This window comes from Pavona decussata, unplaced genomic scaffold (genome assembly GCF_977016875.1).
Source record: "Pavona decussata unplaced genomic scaffold, jaPavDecu1.1 SCAFFOLD_300, whole genome shotgun sequence".
Classification (NCBI taxonomy): domain Eukaryota; kingdom Metazoa; phylum Cnidaria; class Anthozoa; order Scleractinia; family Agariciidae; genus Pavona; species Pavona decussata.
The window spans coordinates 3,869,401-3,891,041 of record NW_028145697.1 but is presented as its reverse complement, the minus strand read 5'-3'; the positions used below and the strand labels follow the sequence as shown (position 1 = coordinate 3,891,041).

The following is a 21,641-nucleotide window of genomic DNA, read 5'->3' as shown; positions in this document are numbered from 1 at the left end:
TCTTCCTCCCTCAACAATGGACTCTGGTTACAGCTGATCATGGGACTGCACACAAAACGTTTTCCCCAGTTGGGGTACACCTGTTCTATTCTTTTCCTTGCCAGAGCTGGACAGACATTTTGGGGTGTGCACAAAAACAAAAGAAATCCAAGGGTGCCTGCAAAAAAAACCTTAAATTACTTGTGATAAATTGCTAGATTCTCCTTCCAAATTGTCTTGTATTCGCTTGTGAAACAAAGGAGAAGTTGACCTTACATCAAAAGTCTATCTTTTGCTCTATAAAGCAAAATTTAGTTCATGGGATTCTTTTAGTAAGAGCATTATAATTCACTCAAATGAAAATACAAACACATTCTTGTCAATAATCTTTATTTAATTAAGTTGCATCAATTATTAAATTAATTAATTTGTCGATTAATTTGCATTAAGCATAGTAATGAATATGCACTACCACTGAGCTTAAGGAGACTCGTGGGAGCTAAGGCCATTAATCTAGGTTCATGGGACAAATATTATACATACTGCTAGGATTGGAATGTCATGAGTGGCATATGGACAATGGAATAAATGTGATAGAATATGAATGAATGAGAATGGTATATTATTCAGTAAGTGATACAGGCATACTCAGAAAACATCCGAGTGCTCCTATCAGGAGTCGAACCTTGGACCTTCTGATAACTAGTTCGGATGCTCTACCACTGAGCTACATTTGTTGTGATACTGCATAAATTAGCATGCATTTCTGTATCACGTGATTTATTGTTATGTAATCGGACCTCGTGGTCTTTTGCTCGCCGCCATTAAAGTTGTTGAGTTGTGTTGATGCTCGGTGTCCTTACGTTGATCGTAACATGGTGTCAGAGAGCAGGTCTAGACCAAATTATCAAGGTTCACTTCCTAGCTTGGAAGTCTTCAAGTCCAACGCTTCGTCCGTTATTGGTAGGCTCACTGAAGTCTATAGTTTTCGTTCGAGTGTGTTTGGATCGTCGCACGTTTTACATGGCTGCTGTTAGTACTACCGCTAAAATCCCCTCACCGTTGAATCTTTCCGACCGTCTGCATCAAGGAGAAAATTGGAAATCATTTCGTCGTGAATGGAAGTTTTACGAGCTAGCGGCTGGCATTCACAAGAAAGCACAGGAAGTTCGGGTGGCTTCGTTGTTAAATGTGATCGGCAAAGAAGAAATGGACATGTACGAAACCTTTCAATGGGGAAACTCGTCGGACGCTCTAAAAATTGACAAGGTCTTGGAAAAGTTCGAGGAGCGTTGTGTCCCTGCACATAACGAAACCTACGAAAGATATGTTTTCTTCAAACGTGAGCAATGGTCAAATGAATCGCTTGATAGTTACATAACTGCATTGATGAAGCTTTCAGAATCATGTGGTTTTGGCGCACTTCGTGAATCGCTCGTTCGCGACCGGCTAATTCTTGGTGTGAAGGATGACAGAGTTCGTGAAAAGCTTCTTGGAAAGCGAGACCTTGACCTAGATAAAGCCATCGAAACTATCAAAGCAAGTCAAGTTACTCACTCGCGAGCGACAGAAATCTCAGAAGAATTTTCAGCTAACGAAGATATTAATGCAGTGGGGCAAAGGTCGAAACCCAAGCGCGGGAAAGTTCCGCGCCGCAAACCTCCCAGCAAGGACCCTCCCAAGATTAAAGAGTGTTTGTTTTGTGGTGGTACACATGCACTGGAAAGGAAATTGTGTCCAGCTTCAGGTCAGAAATGCAAGAAGTGTGGTAAAGAAGGCCATTTTGCAGTCAAGTGCCGAAGCAAGTCTGAAGATGCAAAAGTTCACATGGTCGAACAAGAAGAAGTCTTTTACGTTCATAGTGTCAGTGGTAAAGATCAAGCTCTTGTTTCGCTTACTTTGAATGGTTCAGCATCAGTAACCTTTCAAATTGACACTGGTTCTTCTGCAAATATCTTGCCACTACAGGATTACATCAGGGCAACAAAAGATTACAGTAAAGCTAACATTGTTCCTAAAGACATCACACTAGTTATGCACGATCGCTCAAAGCGAAAGGCTCTTGGTTTTGCAAGGCTGAAAGTGGCACATAAAGGTAGCAAGCATGAACTTAACTTTGTTATTGTTGATCAAGATGTTACTCCTTTGCTTGGTTTGAAGTCATCCCAAGGCATGGGTCTTGTGAAGATTATGGTACCTGGTGTTGATACCTCTGTCAATAATGTAGTTGCAGCTCCAAAGAAAGAGTCAGCAGTTTCTGAGAATGTCACAAAGGATCCTCTACTAATCCTTTTTGCTGATGTGTTTCAAGGTATTGGCTGTTTACCTGGAGAATACAGCATTGAGCTCAGCAAGGATGTGCAACCTGTAGTTCACCCCCCACGAAGAGTGCCTGTTCCTAAGAAGGAAGCAATGAAGGCAGAGCTTGACAGGATGGTTGCTGACAAGATAGTTACTCCTGTTACTGAGCCAACTGATTGGGTATCCAGTGTCCTAGCAGTGCCCAAGAAGGATGGATCAGTTCGCATCTGTTTGGATCCTAAAGATTTGAACACTGCAATTAAGCGCTCTCACTATCCCTTACTGACAGTGGAAGATGTCACCTCTCGTCTCACCAATGCCAAGGTTTTCAGTGTTTTGGATGCCAAAAGTGGTTTTTGGCAAGTTAAACTGACTGAGAACTCCAGTTACCTTACCACATTTAATACCCCTTTTGGCCGTTTCCGTTGGCTGAGGATGCCATTCGGCATTAGTTCTGCGCCTGAGAAATGGCAGCGGAAGATGCATGAAGCCATTGAGGGTCTGCAAGGAGTTGAAGTAATTGCTGATGATTTCCTTGTTTGTGGATTTGGAGACACGGTAGATGAAGCAGTGAAGAATCATGATCAGAATTTAACCGCCTTTCTACAAAGTTGCCGTGAGTTGAATCTAACACGTAATTTTCAGAAGATTAAGCTTCGCCTATCACGTGTACCATTCATGGGCCATTTACTCTCAGCGGATGGTGTTGTGACTGACCCAAACAAAGTTCGTGCCATACGTGACATGCCTGTCCCGACAGATGTCAAATCCTTGAAAAGATTTCTTGGCATGGTTACTTACCTAGCAAAGTTCTTACCAAATCTGTCAAGTTTCTGCGAGCCATTAAGGCGACTGGAGCTTAAGGATGCTGAGTGGTGTTGGCTGCCTGTTCATGATGAAGCTGTCCAAAGTATCAAGAGTCTTGTTTGCGAAGCTCCAGTGTTGAAGTTTTATGATGTTAATCGTGAAGTCACAATTGAAAGTGATGCGTCTCTCAGTGGACTTGGCGCCTCCTTACTTCAGGAGGGACAGCCAGTTGCATTTGCCTCAAGAGCTCTAACTCCAGCGGAAAGTTGTTACGCTCAGATTGAGAAGGAACTTCTCTCCGTGGTTTTTCAATGTGAGACGTTTGATACATACCTGTATGGTCGAGATGTGGTGCATGTTAAAACAGATCATCAACCCCTTGAAGCCATCTTTAAGAAGGACCTTGGTTCTGCTCCCAAGCGTCTTCAAAGGATGTTGCTTCGCTTACAGCGTTACAACCTTGATGTCAAGTATCAAAAAGGAAGCTTGATGGTAATGTCTGATCCCCTGTCTCGAGCCTATCTCGACGAACCTCCTTCACAGACCGAGTTTTGCAATGAGCTCGAGGAGATAGTACTTGTGGAGGATCTCCCTATTTCAGAAGCACGACTGAAGGATTTCAAAGAGGGCACCGCCTCGGATGACATCCTTCAGATTCTCATGTCCAATGTCCTAGAAGGTTGACCTAAAACCCTAGATGAAGTTCCAGCTGAGGTCAAGCCATACTTCCAAGTTCGAGATGAAATCACAGCCCAAAATGGTTTGCTGTTCAAGGGCGAGCGCCTCATTGTACCTGCCAAGTTAAGAAAGGAAATGATGGAAAAGGTCCATTCGTCCCATCTTGGTATTGAGGGCTGCCTTAGACGAGCCAGAGAAGTGTTCTACTGGCCGCGCTTGAATCCCAAGTTAAAAGATTTCATTCTCAAGTGTGATATCTGCAACTTGTACAAGCCAGCACAGCCTCGAGAACCACTAATGCCACATGAAATTCCATTAAGGCCTTGGCAAAAGGTTGGCACAGATCTGTTCTTGTTTGATTAGCGGCAGTACCTGATTACTGTTGATTATTATTCTTCTTTCTTCGAGGTGGATAAGCTTAACGTGACAGATTCCAGAACTGTTATTGAGAAGTTGAAAATGCAGTTTAGCCGGCATGGAATTCCGGAAATCGTCATTTCTGACAATGGACCACAATATGCTTCTGCAGAGTTTGCAAAGTTTGCAAGTGACTGGGACTTTCAACACATCACTTCCTCTCCACGGAACCCCCAAAGTAACGGAAAGGTTGAAAGTGCGGTAAAAATCTGTGAAAACATCATGGGGAAGGCCATGCATGGAAAGTTTGACCCTTATCTTGCCCTCCTAGACTATCGTAACATGCCTACGGAAATTGGTTCATCCCCAGCACAAAGGTTGTTCAGCAGGAGAACACGCAATTTGTTACTGCTGTCAAGTAAACAACTAGAGCCTAAGTCAGTTCCCCCACAGGTTGTGCAAGATAAACTGATTAACTCTAAGCAAAAGCAGGCTTTCTACTACAACCTGAAAGGTACAGCATTACCTGAGTTGCAACCTGGACAGACTGTCAGGATGAAGAGGCCAAAGAATCTACCTGGTCAGAAGCTGTTTGCAAGAAAATGATTGGCCCCCGTTCATATGTGGTTGTATCGGGTGGTCGAACCTACCGTCAAAATCGCCGACAGCTGCGATCAGTGCCGCAGTCAGATTTCCACCCTGTTGCAAAACCAGTAGCTGAGCCTCTACAATCAGTACTACAAACAGACCCCCCACCTGTTGTGAAACCTGCTGCTGAACATGTGGAAGCTGCATCCCCTCCCACTGTTACAAGGAGTGGTCGTACTGTCAAACCACCAGCCCGTTTTCAGGACTTTGCAACTTAAACTGTATACTTTGTTAGAAACTTTATTTTGAACATTGTTGTTTATTTTGCTAAGAAACTCAGTCGCAATTTACAAGGCTCAGTAAGACACTTTTTTTTTACAAAGGGGAAGATGTTGTGATACTTCATAAATTAGCATGCATTTCTGTATCACGTGATTTATTGTTATGTAATCGGACCTCGTGGTCTTTTGCTCGCCGCCATTAAAGTTGTTGAGTTGTGTTGATGCTCGGTGTCCTTACGTTGATCGTAACAACATTAGACTTGTGGGAGCTAAGGCCATTTAACTAGGTTCATGGGGCAAACATCCTGCATACTGCTAGGATTGAGATGCCATCTATGGATATGTGTAATGGAATAAAATGATGTGATGGAATATTTTAAGCTTTGTGAATAAACAAGAATGATGTATTATTTAGTAAGTGACAGAGGCATACTAAGAAAAAATCCCAGTGTTTCTATCAGGAGTCGAAACTAAGACCTTCTAATTACTAGTTCAAATGCTCTACCACTGAGCTGCAGGAGACTTGTGGGGGCTAAGGCCATTAAATATACTGCATACTTCAAACTCTTATACACCATGTGTTAACTTGTACAGCTTTAAACACCCATACACCCTATATCACCTGTACATTTTTGACAACCTGGTAACCCCAAATAATGTTGCCTGATATGTTCATGTCAATTTACATTTTGCATCTTTTATGGTACAATTATTACCATAAAAGGTGTTTGTCAGTGTAGTTTGAAATGACAACCTCTTTCCCAGCATCCTCTCTCTTCCTCCATCAACAAAGGACTCTGGTTGCAGTTGATCATGGGACTGAACACAAAACTTTTTCCCTAGTTGGGGTACACTCGTTCTATTGCTTTCTTTGCAAGAGCTGGACAGATATGTTTTGGTGGACACGAAAACAAAAGAAATGCAAGGGTACCTTAAATTACTTGTGATAAATTGCTAGATTGTCCTTCCAAATTGTCTTGCATTCGTTTGTGAAACAAAAGGAGAATTTGACATTACATCAAAAGTCACATCCTTTGCTTTATAACTTGAAATTTAGTTTATGCGATTCTTTCAGTAACAGCATTACAATTCACTAAAATGAAAATACATTCTTGTCAATAAGATTTATTTAATTAACTTTTTATTTATTTAAGTAACTTAATTAATTTGCATTAACTTTTAAATTAAAAATTGTGGATTTATTTGCATTTAGCATAGTAATGAATATCTATTTGGTTACCGATTTCCTATACAAAAAAGAAAAAATTGATCACAATCAATGCTCTGAGCTGATCACTGTGTTCCATTTAAATGAGATGTCATGCATGGGGAATAACTTAAAATGAAAAAAGTACCTTCGAATTATATTCACATGCAGCTTCCTTCAGTCAATTGGTATTTCTGAACAGTGGCACTTAAGATGAATACACCACCTGGTTAAATTCTATTGCCAAAAATTCTTGGTGTTCCATGATGTATTATTCAGTAAGTGACACAGGCATACTCTGAAAAAATCTGATTGTCCTATCAGGAGTTGAGCCTAAGACTTTCCAATTACTACTTCGGATGCTCTACCACTGAGCAACAGGAGACTTGTGGGAGCTAAGGCCATTAAACTAGGTTCATGGAATAAACATCCTTCATACTGCTAGGATTGGAATGTCATGTGTGGCATATATGCACAAATGGAATAAATGTGATGGAATATTTTAAGCCTGGGGAATAAATGTGAACGATGTATTATTAAGTAAGTGACGCAGGCATACTCGGAAAAAATTTGAGTGCACCATCAGGAGACAAACCTCATACCTTCCGATTACTAGTTTGGATGCTGTACCTGTGCCTGAGCTACAGGAAACTTGTGGGAGCTAAGGCTGTTAAAATAGGTTCATGGGAAAAACACCCTGCATACTGCTAGATTACATGCAGCTTCCTTCAGTCCATTGGTATTTCTGATCAATGATACTTAAGATGAATATTCAGCCTGCTTAAATTCTATTAAAACCTTTAAGCTCTGTACCGGCTATACACAGTCTTTGAGGTGAGCTGGTCTTCTGCTTCCTGAACAGTAGGTGTTGGCACATGGGGCACCTGCTTTGGGTCTCAGGGCACATGGGATGTGCAACAGCTTCTGGCTACATTCCTGTAACGGAGAAATTGCAAGGCATGGACCACCTAACGTCACTGTTTGCTTTTATGACTGGTTTGGCGCTTATTTACTCATCACATCCAGAGAGTCTTCTGTCACATCAGGTGTACCCAAAGGATCACTCTTGGGAACGCTGTTGTTCGTATTGTTGGTTCACAACTTGCCTTATTTCTGTGAGTCATCTGAGATGGGATGCCTTGCTAATGATACAAAAATCTTTAGACGGTTGGTTCTGGCAATGATACTAAAGCCCTGCAGACTGATTTAAACAACCTTGTCTTTTGGTCAGAATCACTAGCTCTAAAGTTCAACCATTACAAAAGTGTTATGTCTATGAGGTGACTAAATAAGAATAAGAGCTACTTCCAATCTAATTGTAAAAGTAAAAAATGAACCAAAGACACATACAGCATAGATCAAATTTTCATACTTGCACTAATCTGTCATAACATCATTTACTGTCTTGGAAATTCTTAAACTCTTAAACTAGTTGAGCCAAGTGGAAATCTATTTTAAAAAAGGAAAAAAGAGCTTATCAAGGTTTACTGCAGCCAATACAAATAGCAAAACTTCCTTTTACTTGCAACTTTAACATTCAACATGGTGGACTACAAGAATGTGCTTCCTACAAACACGATTGTTGGTAACCGCTGACCAGCTGACCAAGACTATTTGATGTAAGTCAACTACTCAACTAAACTGAAAAAACACAGCCAACAACTAGACTGCAGTTGTAGTCAGTAGCAACATATGTTTAAAAATTCAATATAGTTGGCAGTTTTGAACACTGCATGTTTTTTCGGGGGTTGTACAATCTGTGAGCCAGCGAGGCATGCGAGGCACTCAGGTTAGCCTAAAAAGCACTTCGGTTAGCCCTAAAAGCACTCAGGTTACCTTAAATAGCTCCCCGGTTAGCTTAACGGTTAGCATTTATGTTGGGGGTTGTTCATGCCTCGTACGTCTGGCTCGCATATTATATACACTCATTTTTTCCATGTATCCTTAATTTAAATGAAAGGTTTTTGAGCAATATAAGACAATTGCCTCAAAAGATAGCAGACTTTATTTGATTCAAACACTTTTACAAATTAAACTGTTACTGTTTGAGTGAATTTATGTCATACAAGAACTCTTACAACTTTAATTAAATACAAGTTAAAAATGACAATGGTGATAATAAGATTAAAAGTTACAGTAATGATAATATCTATGAAAGCGAATAATATTATTAAGTAAGCTAATGAGATAAAGATTTCAAAGACAATTTAACAGGTCATCTAATACCAAAAGATTGTAACTTGTATCTCCCAGTCAAATGGGACTGGATGCACATGCTGATGTCTGTATGTATATTATGGAGGAAAAACAAGGTCTTTAATATTCATCATCATCAATCAAGCAAAGTTCTTGAAAGAAAGGTTGTGTGGTTTTTATGACCATAGACACTAATGTTAGTTAAATTTGTGGTACCGTGTAAATTGTCTGTGTTGCATTATCCCAAATGAGGCACCTTTTAAATTTGCCAATATTATGAGTATAGGTACTAGACAATTTGGACAGGCATATTTAAACGGTTGAAAAGACAGAGTTATAAACCTTGGTCTGATGAAGAATGGACTTTCTGAAATAGATTCTTTCTTTGGAACTGAAAAGATATGAAGGTTATAATCGTGAGTAACACTGATAGTGTTATTAGCCAAACTGTTGTATCTTTAGACAGTTCAGACTCTTGCTATATTGTAATGTGTCCCTGTGTCACCCATTGAACAGCCTGTACATGTTCTACACTGGAGATGGTTTTGGGGGCTTAAAGCACTGGTAATAAGGTCTCAGTGAGAATAGAAATGCTATTCTCACAAATGCTGAGAAATGCCTTTCCGTCTCATACAGGCTCTGCCAGTGAAGTCACATGTTGCACGTCCTTGATTTCGTAGCCCCTGGTAATGCTTTTAGCAGCCGAGCAACAGTGGCGGAAGGCGACTATCTGGCGCCTTTATAAAGTAACCAGAATATTCATTTTCGACAAAGTTTATAATAATGTATACTTTGGGGATTACGGGTATAGAATGGTCCTGGAAAAATGATGGGTCTCTGCAAATTTTCGGGGATCTTGGAATCCCAAGCTAGTATAAAAAAATAAAGCTGGCCTCGTAATCTTGTATTTTGGATTTTGAATCTCGAAGTCTCGCAAGCCAAGTTACTAAATCTGAATGACCGTCACAAAACAACAGAAAACAAAATACTGAAAAGCAGCTCAACATGGCAATCGCGCAGGCTGACACATGTAGGCTTGGATGAATTCTGCTTGTAAATTGCCGCATCATGGCTTTAAAAGAGCAAGGCTGATTTCACAGCATGTCACACTTATATTTTTGATTCGCATTGTCCAAGGCTCAGATTTGAAAACAAAATAGTCAAATCTCAGTCTCAGATTTTAAGTGAGAGTCTTTGCATCTTGGTCTTTTTCGAATTTTACCATTCTATAGCCCTGGGATTGGGGTTGATTTGGTTATCAGTAATCACCCAATTTTCCCCACAGACTGTTTTGAAAGCAACGCAATGGTCTGTAGGACCTCAAATTTCATGTGTTGGTGAAGTGAATTCATACTATGGCCTGATTTCACAGAAGAATAAAATAATAATGCTGATCACTTTATCTTTTGAGGCTGCAATGTTGAAAATAGCCAAATGCAGACTACAGAATTATATTCATCAAAAATATATTTAATTCAACAAGTAACACTACTTCAATTTCATTTTTAATGTTATTGTTTAATTAAGATTAACCATAATAAGATTATAAAAATTACTTGGTTCATTTTAAGGCAAGGTTACCCACTACAATAATATTGTTTGGTCAGATTTTTTGGCACAACAGTGTGGACCTCATCGCGGTTTTGGAAGCCATCTTGAATGGTACGCAAACATGTCTTGAAATAACAGTGTTTAATGGAAATCAGATGTCAAATAATTTTCATAAAACTTCGCTTCTAAAAAATAGAAAACTTTTGGCACTAGGAAAGGATTTAAAAAAAATTGAAGGGATGTAGCTGTGCCAGAAATTGTCCAGTCGTGTTTTGGTTTTCCCATACATTTCCCTGTATCTTTCCTGTGAACTATTTTTATTATTGGTTCACTGGAATAGATTTACAGGCAAAATAGGGAGATGTCAAAATGCAACTAGATGCTTTCTAGCACAGCTACATTCCTCAGTTATTTTGGGTAAAATCCTTTGCCTGCCTAAAGTTTCCAATTTATGAATTTTTCAGAAGTGATGTCATAAAAATTATTTGACATCGGATTTCAATACAAACACTGTTATTTCCGGACTTGTTTGTCTACCATTCAAGATGGCTTCCAAGACCGTGATAAGGTCTGTTCGTGTCAAATTGTATGTGTATTCTGAAACCTGATTTTAATTTGAAATTTGACTGATTTCTCACTCTTAATTTGATACTGCCTGCTCAACTTCACTCTGAACTTTCGATTTCGGGAATTTTTGGCTGATTAGATCTTTTACAGATCCTGCGTATACCTACAGCATTTTCGTTGTGAGGTTCCTTGCTCATAGTTTGCTTTTATGTTTTGGACCGTAGATCTTTTTAGATCCGATATGCTGTACCTTTTAACATGGTTTGGCCATGTACCTGTGAAGGAAAGTTTTGCTTTTCTCTTTTAACTTGATGACAGCGACATGATATTTCAGTTCTTTTGTTCATTGTTCGTAGTCACGTGCTCTGACGTGGACGGATGTCTGAATTTGGGACCATCTGATACCGGCTACCACGTGCATTTGGTAGAAGACTCGACTCGCGTTGGTGTTCTACTTTTTGCTGTGCAACACCGTGCTGATGAGAGCCAACCAGCTCGAAACAGCTGTCCACGGTTGCCGCATTCTGTTCGGTTTGGCCTCTATCATGCCGCAGTCGTGTTAAGTTTTCTACGCAGTTCAGCCTTGCATAAATTTGATTCAAATATAAACACACCTTTAAACTTTATTCTGTGTATTTTCCTTCATTTGACACTGGGAGTGGTTTTACAACATGAAATAAAGAAATATATAGCTTGAAGTTTGTAAAACAGCTTAAAGCCTCAATTAAGGTAAGCAAACAGAAAAACATTTGAAAAATTAGATTTTACAGACAGATCAGTAGAATATTGTTGATAGGACGTGACTCGTGTTCGTTAGCTATTCATGGCTGGTTGTTTTCAATAGAGCTACTGTGTACTGTGTATGTTATCGCTGAAAATTACATGTTTCGTTATCGGTGAAAATTATATGCGTGTGCTATCTGTCGTTATCGCTGAAAATTATATGCTCATTCTATGTTTTGTTGTTGCTGAATATTATATGCTTATTTTTCGTTATCACTGTCAATTATATGAGCGCGACATTTTTCGTTATGGCCAAAAATTATATGCGCGCACCATGTTTTGTCATTGCCGAAAATTATATGCAGGAGCCTTGTTTCACTATGGCTGAAAATTATGTGCGCATGCCTTGTTTCGTTATCGCTGTCAATTATATGCCAAACCATATGCTGAAAATTATAAACGTGTGCCGTCTTTTGTTATCGCTGAAAATTATGTCCATGCGCCTTGTTTCGTTATAGCTGTAAATCATATGTGCATGCCATGTTTCGTTATCGCTGTCAATTATATGCGCGTGCGATATTTTGTTATTGCTGAAAACTGTATGCGCGTGCCATATTTCGTTATTGCGGAAAATTATATCGCGTGCCATCTTTCGGTATCGCCAAAAATTAGGTGCGCAAAGCGTGTTTCGTTATGGCGAAAAATTATATGCACGCGCCAAGTTTGGATATAGCTTAAATTATATGCTTATGTTTCGTTATGGCTAAAAATTATATGCGCATGCCATGTTTTGTTATCATTGTCAATTATTTTCACGCATGATATTTTGTTCTTGCTGAAAATTATGTGCGCATGCCATGTTTCGTTATCGCTGTCAATTATATGCACGCACCATATGTTGTTATTGCTGAAAATTATAAACGCGTGCTATCTTTTGTTATTGCTGAAAATTACGTGCATGCGCCTTGTTCCGTTATGGCTGTAAATCATATGTGCATACCATGTTTCGTTATCGCTGTCAATTATATGTGCGTGACATATTTTGTTATTGCAGAAAATTATATCCCGTGCCGTCTTTCGGTATCGCCGAAAACTATGTGCGCAATGCGTGTTTCATTATGGCTAAAAATTATATGCACGCGCCAAGTTCGGATATAGCTTAAAATGATATGCTTCTGTTTCGTTATGGGTGGAAATTATATGCGCATGCCATGTTTCGTTATCATTGTCAATTATTTTCTCGCATGATATTTTGTTCCTGCTAAAAATTATGTTCGCATGGCATGTTTCGTTATCCTTGTCAATTATATGCGCGCGCCATATTTTGTTATTGCTGAAAATTATGTGCGTGTGCCAGCTTTTGTTATCGCTAAAAATTATATGCCCGTGCCATCTTTCGTTATCACTGAAAATTATATGCGCATGCGATGTTTCATTATCGCTGTCAATTATATACTCAATCCATGTTTTTTATTATCACTGAAAATAGTGCACGTGCCATCTTTCGTTATCGGTTAAAATTACATGCGATCGCCTTGTTTTGTTATGGCTGAAATTTTTCTGCGCATGGCATGTTTCCTTGTCGTTGTCAATTATGCGCGCACAATATTTTGTTATTGCTGAAAATTATATGTGCGTGCCATATTTTGTTTTTATTGAAATGTTGCGATGATTTCAACAAAATTTATTCGTTTCTCGTTTGATAAACTCGCTCGTACTCACAAGATCGCTCGCTCCTTTTCTCCTCGTGTTCTAGTGTCAAAACCGGTCCTGACCGGTTCGGCTTACGTCACACACGCACCACAGGAACCCCATTTCGGGTCCGACACTCTCCCCCTATTTGATACACGCAAGTGGAGCAAATATAATCACACAGCTCCATGCTTATATAACAGCAACAGTTTTAAAGAGTTCTAATAGTTCGTGACTCCGCAAGTCCCTGGGTCTGTTCACTTGTCCCCTTGCTCTGCAATCTCTCTGATCCGCTTCGCCGCAGCTACAGCAGCCCGCCTAGGGGCGAACTCTCTGGCTCGAGGATTAAGCTGCACCGAGTTTCTCAACTGTGTGTCCCGTACGTCGCACGACAGCTCCATAGGACATAGCTGTTGGATTGCTCGCTCCAAGTAGGACTTCCCCGCTCTCAACCTCGCTGCTCGGACGACGCCGTCACGCCCCTTGATGAGTTTCACTACAACTCCAATGTTCCACTTTCCACGGTTGCGCTCCTCACTCTGAATTAGCACCACATCTCCAACTTTCAGTGTCAGCACCTTGGTCTTGTGTTTGAGATTGTGTCTCTCCCTCAAACTCCTGATGTATTCTGTAGTCCACCTTGACCACAGAATGTCCTTGCAGCGACGGAGGTATCTTGTCCTCTTACGTAGCTCCACATCCTCCACTGACTCTGCATCCTCCTCTGGCAGGAGGTTAGGTAGCCCGTGCATCATGACGTTTGGCGTTAGCACCGGAAGTTCAACATCATCTTCAACATAGGATAACGGGCGGTTATTGACGGCCACCTCCACCTCAAGCGCAACTTCTTCAAGCTCTCCGAATGTCAGGTACGCTCGTCCCATAGATTTGTAAAATGACTGTTTCACAACTCCAACCAACCGTTCAAATTGACCCCCCCACCATGGGGCTCTGGCGAGGTTAAACTGCCAAAGGATGTTGTGGTGGGCCAGATAGTCTTGCAATTTCTCCTCCCTCATAACACTCTTGAGCCACCTGGATGCAGCCACAAAACTTCTTCCATTGTCCGAATAAATCTTCATAGGCCTCCCCCGTCTCGCAATGAAATGTTTCAAACACCTGATGAAACCAGCAGTGGTCTGGTCAGTGAGTAACTCTAAATGGACCGCTCTCGTTAAACTGCATGCGAAGAGTAAAATGTATGCCTTGCCTTCTTTCTTCTTCGAAATCTTGTAAGTTATGGGCCCGGCGTAGTCCACCCCTACTACTTGGAACGGAAATGTCCCCTCTGTACGATCCACTGGTAAGTTTCCAGGCGGTGGATTTTGGAGCTTTGTCACATGGAACTTCTTACACCCATAGCAGTGGTTAACCACGTTCTTCGCCAGTTGCCGGAGACGGGGAATCCAATACTCTTGTCTCACATGCGCCATCGTTAGGCCGACTCCCCCGTGTAGCGTCAAGATGTGGGCGTCTTGCACCATTTTTTCTGATAAGACTACCCTGGGTGGCAAATACACCGGATAATGTCCTTGAATTCTTCCTCTGCACACATAGATTCCTTGGTCATTCTTCTGAAGGTTGAGCCTTTCTTGGTCTTCCAGAAACTTGTCTGTTACACTGTGTCTCTGCTGCTCCCGCCTTATCCACCACTTGACCTGTATCTCCGTCTCAGCTGTTGTCAAGGGTCCGCTTACTCGGTTCCACTTCTTGTTCCGGCAATTTTGAAGGAATCTCATGACCCATGCACTGATTCTGATCGTTCGCCAGAAGGTATGCCTTTCCAGCACTTCATCGAAGTCGTCCCTCGCCTCCACTGCCACTGCAAACACCTCCTTAGTAAGCTTAGCTTCTGCTTCCGTTTCTTTGTTAGGCTCTGTCACTACGTCTCCCGGCCACAGCTCTGGCTTGGACAACCATTGTGGTCCCGGCAACCACACATTACACAGCTGATCTGCCTTGCAGCCTCTGCTTCCTATGTCGGCTGGGTTGTGTTTGGAGTCGACATGTCTCCATTCAATGTAATCTTTGTCGTTGATCTTGCGGACTCTGTTGGCCACAAACTGTTTGTAAGTACCTCCCCCCTTGATCCAGTGGAGTTCAAGTGCGACTCTCACGTTCTCCACCAGGTTAGCGGCCATGTGAGCGGACACAGGTTCCAATCTTGGAATTGTAAGATTCTTCTTTGCTAATCTTGACTTTGCTGCTACTAAGCCCTTGCTCACGCCGGAGGCTTGCGTTATCACTGCATAGACGGCCGCTGATGTACCAACTCCACTTGTGTCACCGAATACATGCAACTGGACTCCTTCGATCGGCTCCTTGAACCTTGGTATGCTCCGCAGTACTTCAACCTTGTTGGGGAGGCTCCTCACAAACTTCAGCCACTGTTGTCCAATTCTGTCTGACAGTTTCTCATCCCACGGTAGTCGACTGTCGCATACTTCGCGGTATAGAAGCTTTCCCACTAATGTTGTGGGCGACGCTACACCAAGCGGGTCGTACACCGCAGCTAAGAATCGTAGCATTCCTCTCTTAGTGTTATCAACAGGTTCCTCAGGGAAAGTCACTGCAATTGTGTCCTCTCTCTTGTTCCACGGCAAACCTAATATCTTGGCTTCACCTTCCTTAACTCCCAACTGTTGCTTTGCGTAACACTGCTGTTCATCAACAGGCACCCCATTCTCACCGTCTAGCTGAGGCTCGTGCACCGGAACAACATTCTCACTCTCTAGCTGAGGCTCGTTGGAGTTCCACTTGTGCATGGTAAACTTAGCATCCCCAAACACTGATAGGATCGTCTTCTTCAGGTCCTGAACCTCTTCTTTGGTGTTGCCCCCCGTGATGACGTCATCAACGTATAGACTCCTCAAGATCTCGTCTACCTCCACTGGGTATTTCTCTCTTAGACTTTGCAAGTGCAACTTTAGTGTTCCCGCCAACAAGAATGGCGACTGGACCAACCCGAAGAGCGCTCGCGTGAATCTCAAGGCTTCAATAACTGAAGGGTCCTTGTTCTTGAGCCAGTGGAAACGTAGTGCATCCCGGTCTTCAGGTCTTATGCATACTTGTAAGAAGGCTTGTTTGATGTCAGCTGCTAAGGCTACTGGCTTTAGGCGATTTCGCACAAGAACGTTCCACAACAGATTCTGCAAGGGAGGCCCCGTTTCTAAGCACTCGTTTAACGACGGACTATCTTCACTTGGCTTAGCCGATGCGTCAAATACAATTCTGAGTTTTGTGGTCACGGCAGTTTCCTTTTTCACAGGTTTGTGAGGGATGTAAAATACTCTCTCGTTTGGCTCGTCTACAACTCTCTCAACTATCCCTTCAGTGACTTGCTCTTGGATGATCTCATCGTACTTGTCTATCAGACCAGGCTCTCTCTGCAACTTCCTCACTAGACCTTGTAGTCTCCTGATACTTCCGCGTTCGTTCGATTGCAGGTGATCGTGACCCGGCTTCCATAGCAAACCCGATTCGTACCAACCTTCGTCACTTCGGTTCAGTTGCTCTGAGAATTCGGCAAACACGTTTTGCTGGTCTGCTTCTGGTCTATCTGCGAGTCCTAAAACATCTAAAGAGCAGAGCTGTTCGTAGTCCGCTGCCGATGTTTTCGTCAAATAAACGTTGGATAGCGCGGCTTCTCTCCCTGTGGACATCATCGTCCACCCCAGCATAGTGAACTCAGCAATGGGCTCAGACGGCTGACCAATTCTAGGTTTCGTCTCAGTTTTGATCCTTGAGTACTCGCTGGCGCCGAGTATTACATGAATGGGTAACTCACTCTTCTTGTCATCGTCATCCATGACCACTCCCTGCAGGTGACGATACTTGCTGATCAGTTCTCCATAATTCGGATTTGGGACTGTGAGTAGAACACCCTTGTCCACCTTATTGATCTTCGTCATCATCTCAAACTTCCCACCAACACTTTTTACCGTTACTGAATACCCTTGTACCTTTTGAACTGTTGAGCAAAGCATCATGTCAATCTGTCTATGTTCGATATGAGTTGGTCGCTTGTTAAGCCGTTCAATCAGAGCCGCTGAGGCATAAGAGCTACCCGCACCTGTGTCTAGTAATGCTCTGCATTTGATCCCATCGACGAACACCACTACCACCGGATAAATAACAGAACCCTCACCAGTTGCCAACATCATTTGACTGTTGCTAGGCAGCCTGTCACAAATAGACGTGTGATGTCTGCCACCGCAATGTTGACAAGTGTACTTGCTGTGGCACTCCCGTGCTTGATGTCTTGTTCCTGTACAGTTGAAGCATAGTTTCTTGTCACTCAAGATCTGCCTGCGCTGGTGCAAGCCAGGGACTTTCTTGCACTGGGTGGAGCTGTGATCCTCGCCATTACAATAGATGCAGTTACGCCCCACCTTCACACTCTCATCTTTGGTCTGGTAAGCAGGATTTTTCCTTGCTTGGAAGCGATTTCGCGGGTCACGGTTCGGAGGATAACGACTTCGCAGGTCAGGCTTTGGCGGTTCAGGTTTAAGGTTTTCGCTGACAATAGGGTTACGGTCACACCACTTCCTCAGGGATTCGATAAGCTCTGCAAATCCCCACTCTTGCCAGTTATCGTCTAGACGTACCAGATCCGCTCTGATTCCAGGTAATTTATCAAGCGTCGCACGCACAAACCCTCCTATTTCGTTAACCTTGCCCATGGTCTCTAGCACTTGTATGTGACTTGTTAACTTCTCGTAGAAATCATGGATTTTTGCTGGGTGTCCACCATGAACTGTGGATAATCCAATTATGCATTGCATATGTGCGTTTGCTACCTCACTGGGTTTACCATACTTGGTTTTCAATATAGCTTTGGCCCTTTCGTAGCCCTCCGTCGTGAAAGGGAGTCTGTCAATGGACGCGCGGACACTGGATACTAGTAACTCCTTCAGGTAAGAAAACTTAGCAACTTGAGTTAGTTTAGCCTTGTCGATTTCAGTTTCGAATTGATTCCAAAACCTCATCCAATCCCGGAAAGTCCCTTGAAATTTAGTTATCTCCAGTTTTGGCAATTTCGCTCCGACACTGCTCAAATTCCCAGATTCCTCCGTGGATGCCTTCGCCGTTTTCTCAAGCCTCGCTCGCGCTTCGTGTTTAGCCTTTTCAAGCTGGATCTTTTCCTCCAAATTCCGTTTCCGTTTCTCTTCCTCGCGTTTTTCCTCTTCGATTGATCTAATACCGGTAGCTACATATTCCACTTCTTTAAGAATTCCCTCAAATTTACTGATTTGGCTATCTAAAGTTTCGGTCCAAAGTCTGACCTCTACAGGGTCATTCCCACTTTCAATACGCAACTCCTGAACTTCCAATTTGAGCTGATGTGTTTTGTCAATAACGTGCTCCAATGCGCTTCCATACCTCTCAATTGTCTTCAGGTCTCCGGTCTCGATTACTTTCGCTGTATCTCCCGCTGTAAATTCAAGCATTTTCAGTTTACCTTGAATCTTCTCCTGCATTGTTTTGATTTCGCCTTCGGCGCTTATGTTGTTGACTTCGGTGTTTCTTCGCTGTGTTCACATGTAAAATTCCTCTCGTCGCTCACTTCTCGCCGCTCGCTGTTACTTTCTCGAATCACAGGTGTCCTGGCAGGGTCACCACCTTTTGTTGCGATGATTTCAACAAAATTTATTCGTTTCTCGTTTGATAAACTCGCTCGTACTCACAAGATCGCTCGCTCCTTTTCTCCTCGTGTTCTAGTGTCAAAACCGGTCCTGACCGGTTCGGCTTACGTCACACACGCACCACAGGAACCCCATTTCGGGTCCGACAGAAAAGTATATGCGCATGCCATATTTTGTTATTGCTAAAAATTATATGCGCGTGCCTTGTTTCTTTATGGTTGAAAATTATATGCGCATGCCATGTCTCGTTATCATTGTCATTTATTTTTATGCATGATATTTTATTTTTGCTGAAAATTATATGCTCACTTTTTGTTTGGTTATCGCCAAAAATTATATGCGTGCGCTATGTGTCGTTATCGCTAAAAATTATATGTGTGCGGTATGTTCCATTAATGCTGAAAATTATATGCACGCGCTGTTTGGTTATCGCTGAAAATTATATGTGCACGCTATGTTTGGGGAATATAAAAAAATCGTATGCTTGCGCCATGTTTCGTTATAGCTGAAAATTATATGCGCGTGTCATATTTTGTTGTTGCTGAAAATTATATCCGCGTGCCATCTTTCGGTATGGCCGAAAATTGTATGCGCAAGCCTTGTTTTGCTATGGGCAAAAATTAGATGTGCGCACCAAATTTGGAGATAGCTGAAAATAATATGCTTATGTTTTGTTATGACTAAAATTATATGCGCATGCCATGTTTCCTTATAGCTGTAAATTATATGCGCGTGCCATGATTTGTTATTGCTGAAAATTATATGCGCATGCCTTGTTTCTTTATGGTTGAAGATTATATGCGCATGCATTGTTTCGTTATCCTTGTTAATTATTTTCGCGCATGATATTTTGTTATTGCTCAAAATTATATGCTCACTCTTTGTTTGGTTATCGCAGAAAATTAAATGCGTGCGCTATGTGTCAATATCGCTTAAAATTATGTGTGCGGTATGTTTCGTTATTGCTGAAAATTATGCACGCGCTGTTTGGTTATCGCTGAAAATTATATGTGCGCGCTATGTTTGAAGAACCCTAAAAAATCATATGCTTGCGCCATGTTTCATTATCGCTGAAAATTACATCCGTGTGCTACGTTTTGTTAAAGCTAAAAATTAGATGCACGTCATGTTTGGTTATCGCTGTAAATTATGCGCTCGCCGCTTTTTTATCTCTGCAAATTGTATGCGTGCTACGTTTGGTTATTGCTAAAAATTATATGCGCACTCTTTGTTTGGTTATCGCTGAAAATTATATGCGCACTCTTTGTTTGGTTATCGCTGAAAATTATATGCGTGCTCTCTTTGGTTATTGCTGAAAATTATATGTGCGTGATATAATTGGTTATCCTTGAAAATTATATGCGCATGCCAAGTTTCGTTACTGCTGAAAATTGTATATGCGTGCCATGTTTCGTTATTATTGTCAATTATGTGTGCGTGCCATGTTTCATTATTGCTGAAAATTATAAACGCAAGCCGTGTTTTGTTATTGCGGAAAATTATATGCGCAAGCCTTGTTTCATTATGGCTCAAAATTATATGCGCACGCCAAGTTTGGATATTGCTCAAAATTATATGCTTACATTTCTTTATCGCGGAAAATTATATCCGCATTCCATGTTTTGTTAGTGCTGAAAATTGTATTCGCGTGCCATGTTTAGTTACCGCTGTCAATTATATGTGCGTACCATGTTTCATAATGGCTGAAAATTCTATACTCCAGCCATGTCTTCATTATCGCTGACAATTATTTGCGCATGCAAAACTTCGTTATCGTTGAAAATTTTACCTGCATTCTATGTTTTGATGTTGCTAAATATTATATGGATATTTTTCGTTATCAGTGTCAATTATATGCGCGCGACATTTTTCATTATGGTGAAAAATTATATGTGTGCACCATGTTTTGTTATCTCTGAAAATTATATGTCCGCGCCTTGTTTCGTTATGGCTGAAAATTATATGCGCATGCCATGTTTCATTATCGCTGTCAATATGCTTGCGCCAAGTTTGGATATAGCTGAAAATTATATACTTATTTTTCGTTATGGATGAAAATTATATGCGCGCGCCATATTTTGTTATTGCTAAAAATTATATGCGCGTGCAATCTTTGGTTATTACTAAAAATTATATGCGCATGCCATGTTTCATTATCGCTGTCAATTATATACGGTCAACTCTCTCAAAGCAACCACTTCTGGTAAGCGACCACCTTCCATAAGCGACCACTTCGTAAACAACTGTTTTGTTTCTCAGTTAAATACTGTTTCAAGAGCTCTCTTGTGAGCGAGCACCACTCAAATTTCTAAGGGACCACGACCACTTTTTAGGCCAGAAATTTGACATATTCTTTTGTTTTTTGTTTCCCGTAAGCGACCACCCAACATATTTGCGTATGATCTAAGTAAATAATTACTCAGAAGCAACAAAAGTTCAATTTTTAATGATGCTTTCCCGAACAACTGACAGTTTACAGACAGAGAAGATTACTATAATTAGATCTCTAGGTAAATGGGAATTGTTACAGTGATCTGTTCCAAAATGTTACACAAAGTTTTGTCAGAAGAATGAATAGATGTGAAAAAAATTAAATAAATTAGTTTCTATTTGCCTAATTTTAGCCGTTAGGGTAATATTTTTAGGTAATTAATTTATTAGTCCAGCGTTAGGCTTATTTTATTAATCTTTCCCGTAAGCGACCACTTTGTCGTGCACCAAGGGTTGTCGCTTACGAGAGAGTTGACTGTACTCGATTCATGTTTTTTATTATCACTGAAAATTATATGTGCATGCCATCTTTTCTTATAGCTGTTAATTATATGCATGCGCCATATTTTGTTATTTGTTGAAAATTATATGCACATGCCATATTTTATTATTACTGAAAATTATATGCACGTGCAATATTTTGTTATTGCTGAAAATTATACGTGAGTTCCATCTTTCGTTATCCCCAAAAATTAAATGCGCAAGCCGTGTTTTGTTATGGGTAAAAATTATATGCGCGCGCCAAGTTTGGATATAGCTGAAAATTATATGCTTATGTTTCGTTATGGCTAAAAGTTA

The 21,641-nt window shown here is 41.3% G+C and overlaps 1 protein-coding gene across 1 annotated transcript; it reads right to left on the bottom strand.

The window, feature by feature from the left end:
* Positions 1-13,184: 13,184 nt before the first annotated feature.
* On the bottom strand, positions 13,185-18,407 carry LOC146454704 (uncharacterized). The gene has a single exon (XM_085095369.1). The coding sequence runs from the start codon at positions 18,405-18,407 to the stop codon at positions 13,185-13,187; it is 5,223 nt and encodes a 1,740-aa protein (XP_084951495.1).
* Between the last annotated feature and the right edge of the window lie 3,234 nt (positions 18,408-21,641).

Excerpts from the sequence above, each read along its gene's own strand:
- LOC146454704 (XM_085095369.1), bottom strand. The coding sequence starts at position 18,407 with ATGCAGGAGAAGATTCAAGGTAAACTGAAAATGCTTGAATTTACAGCG.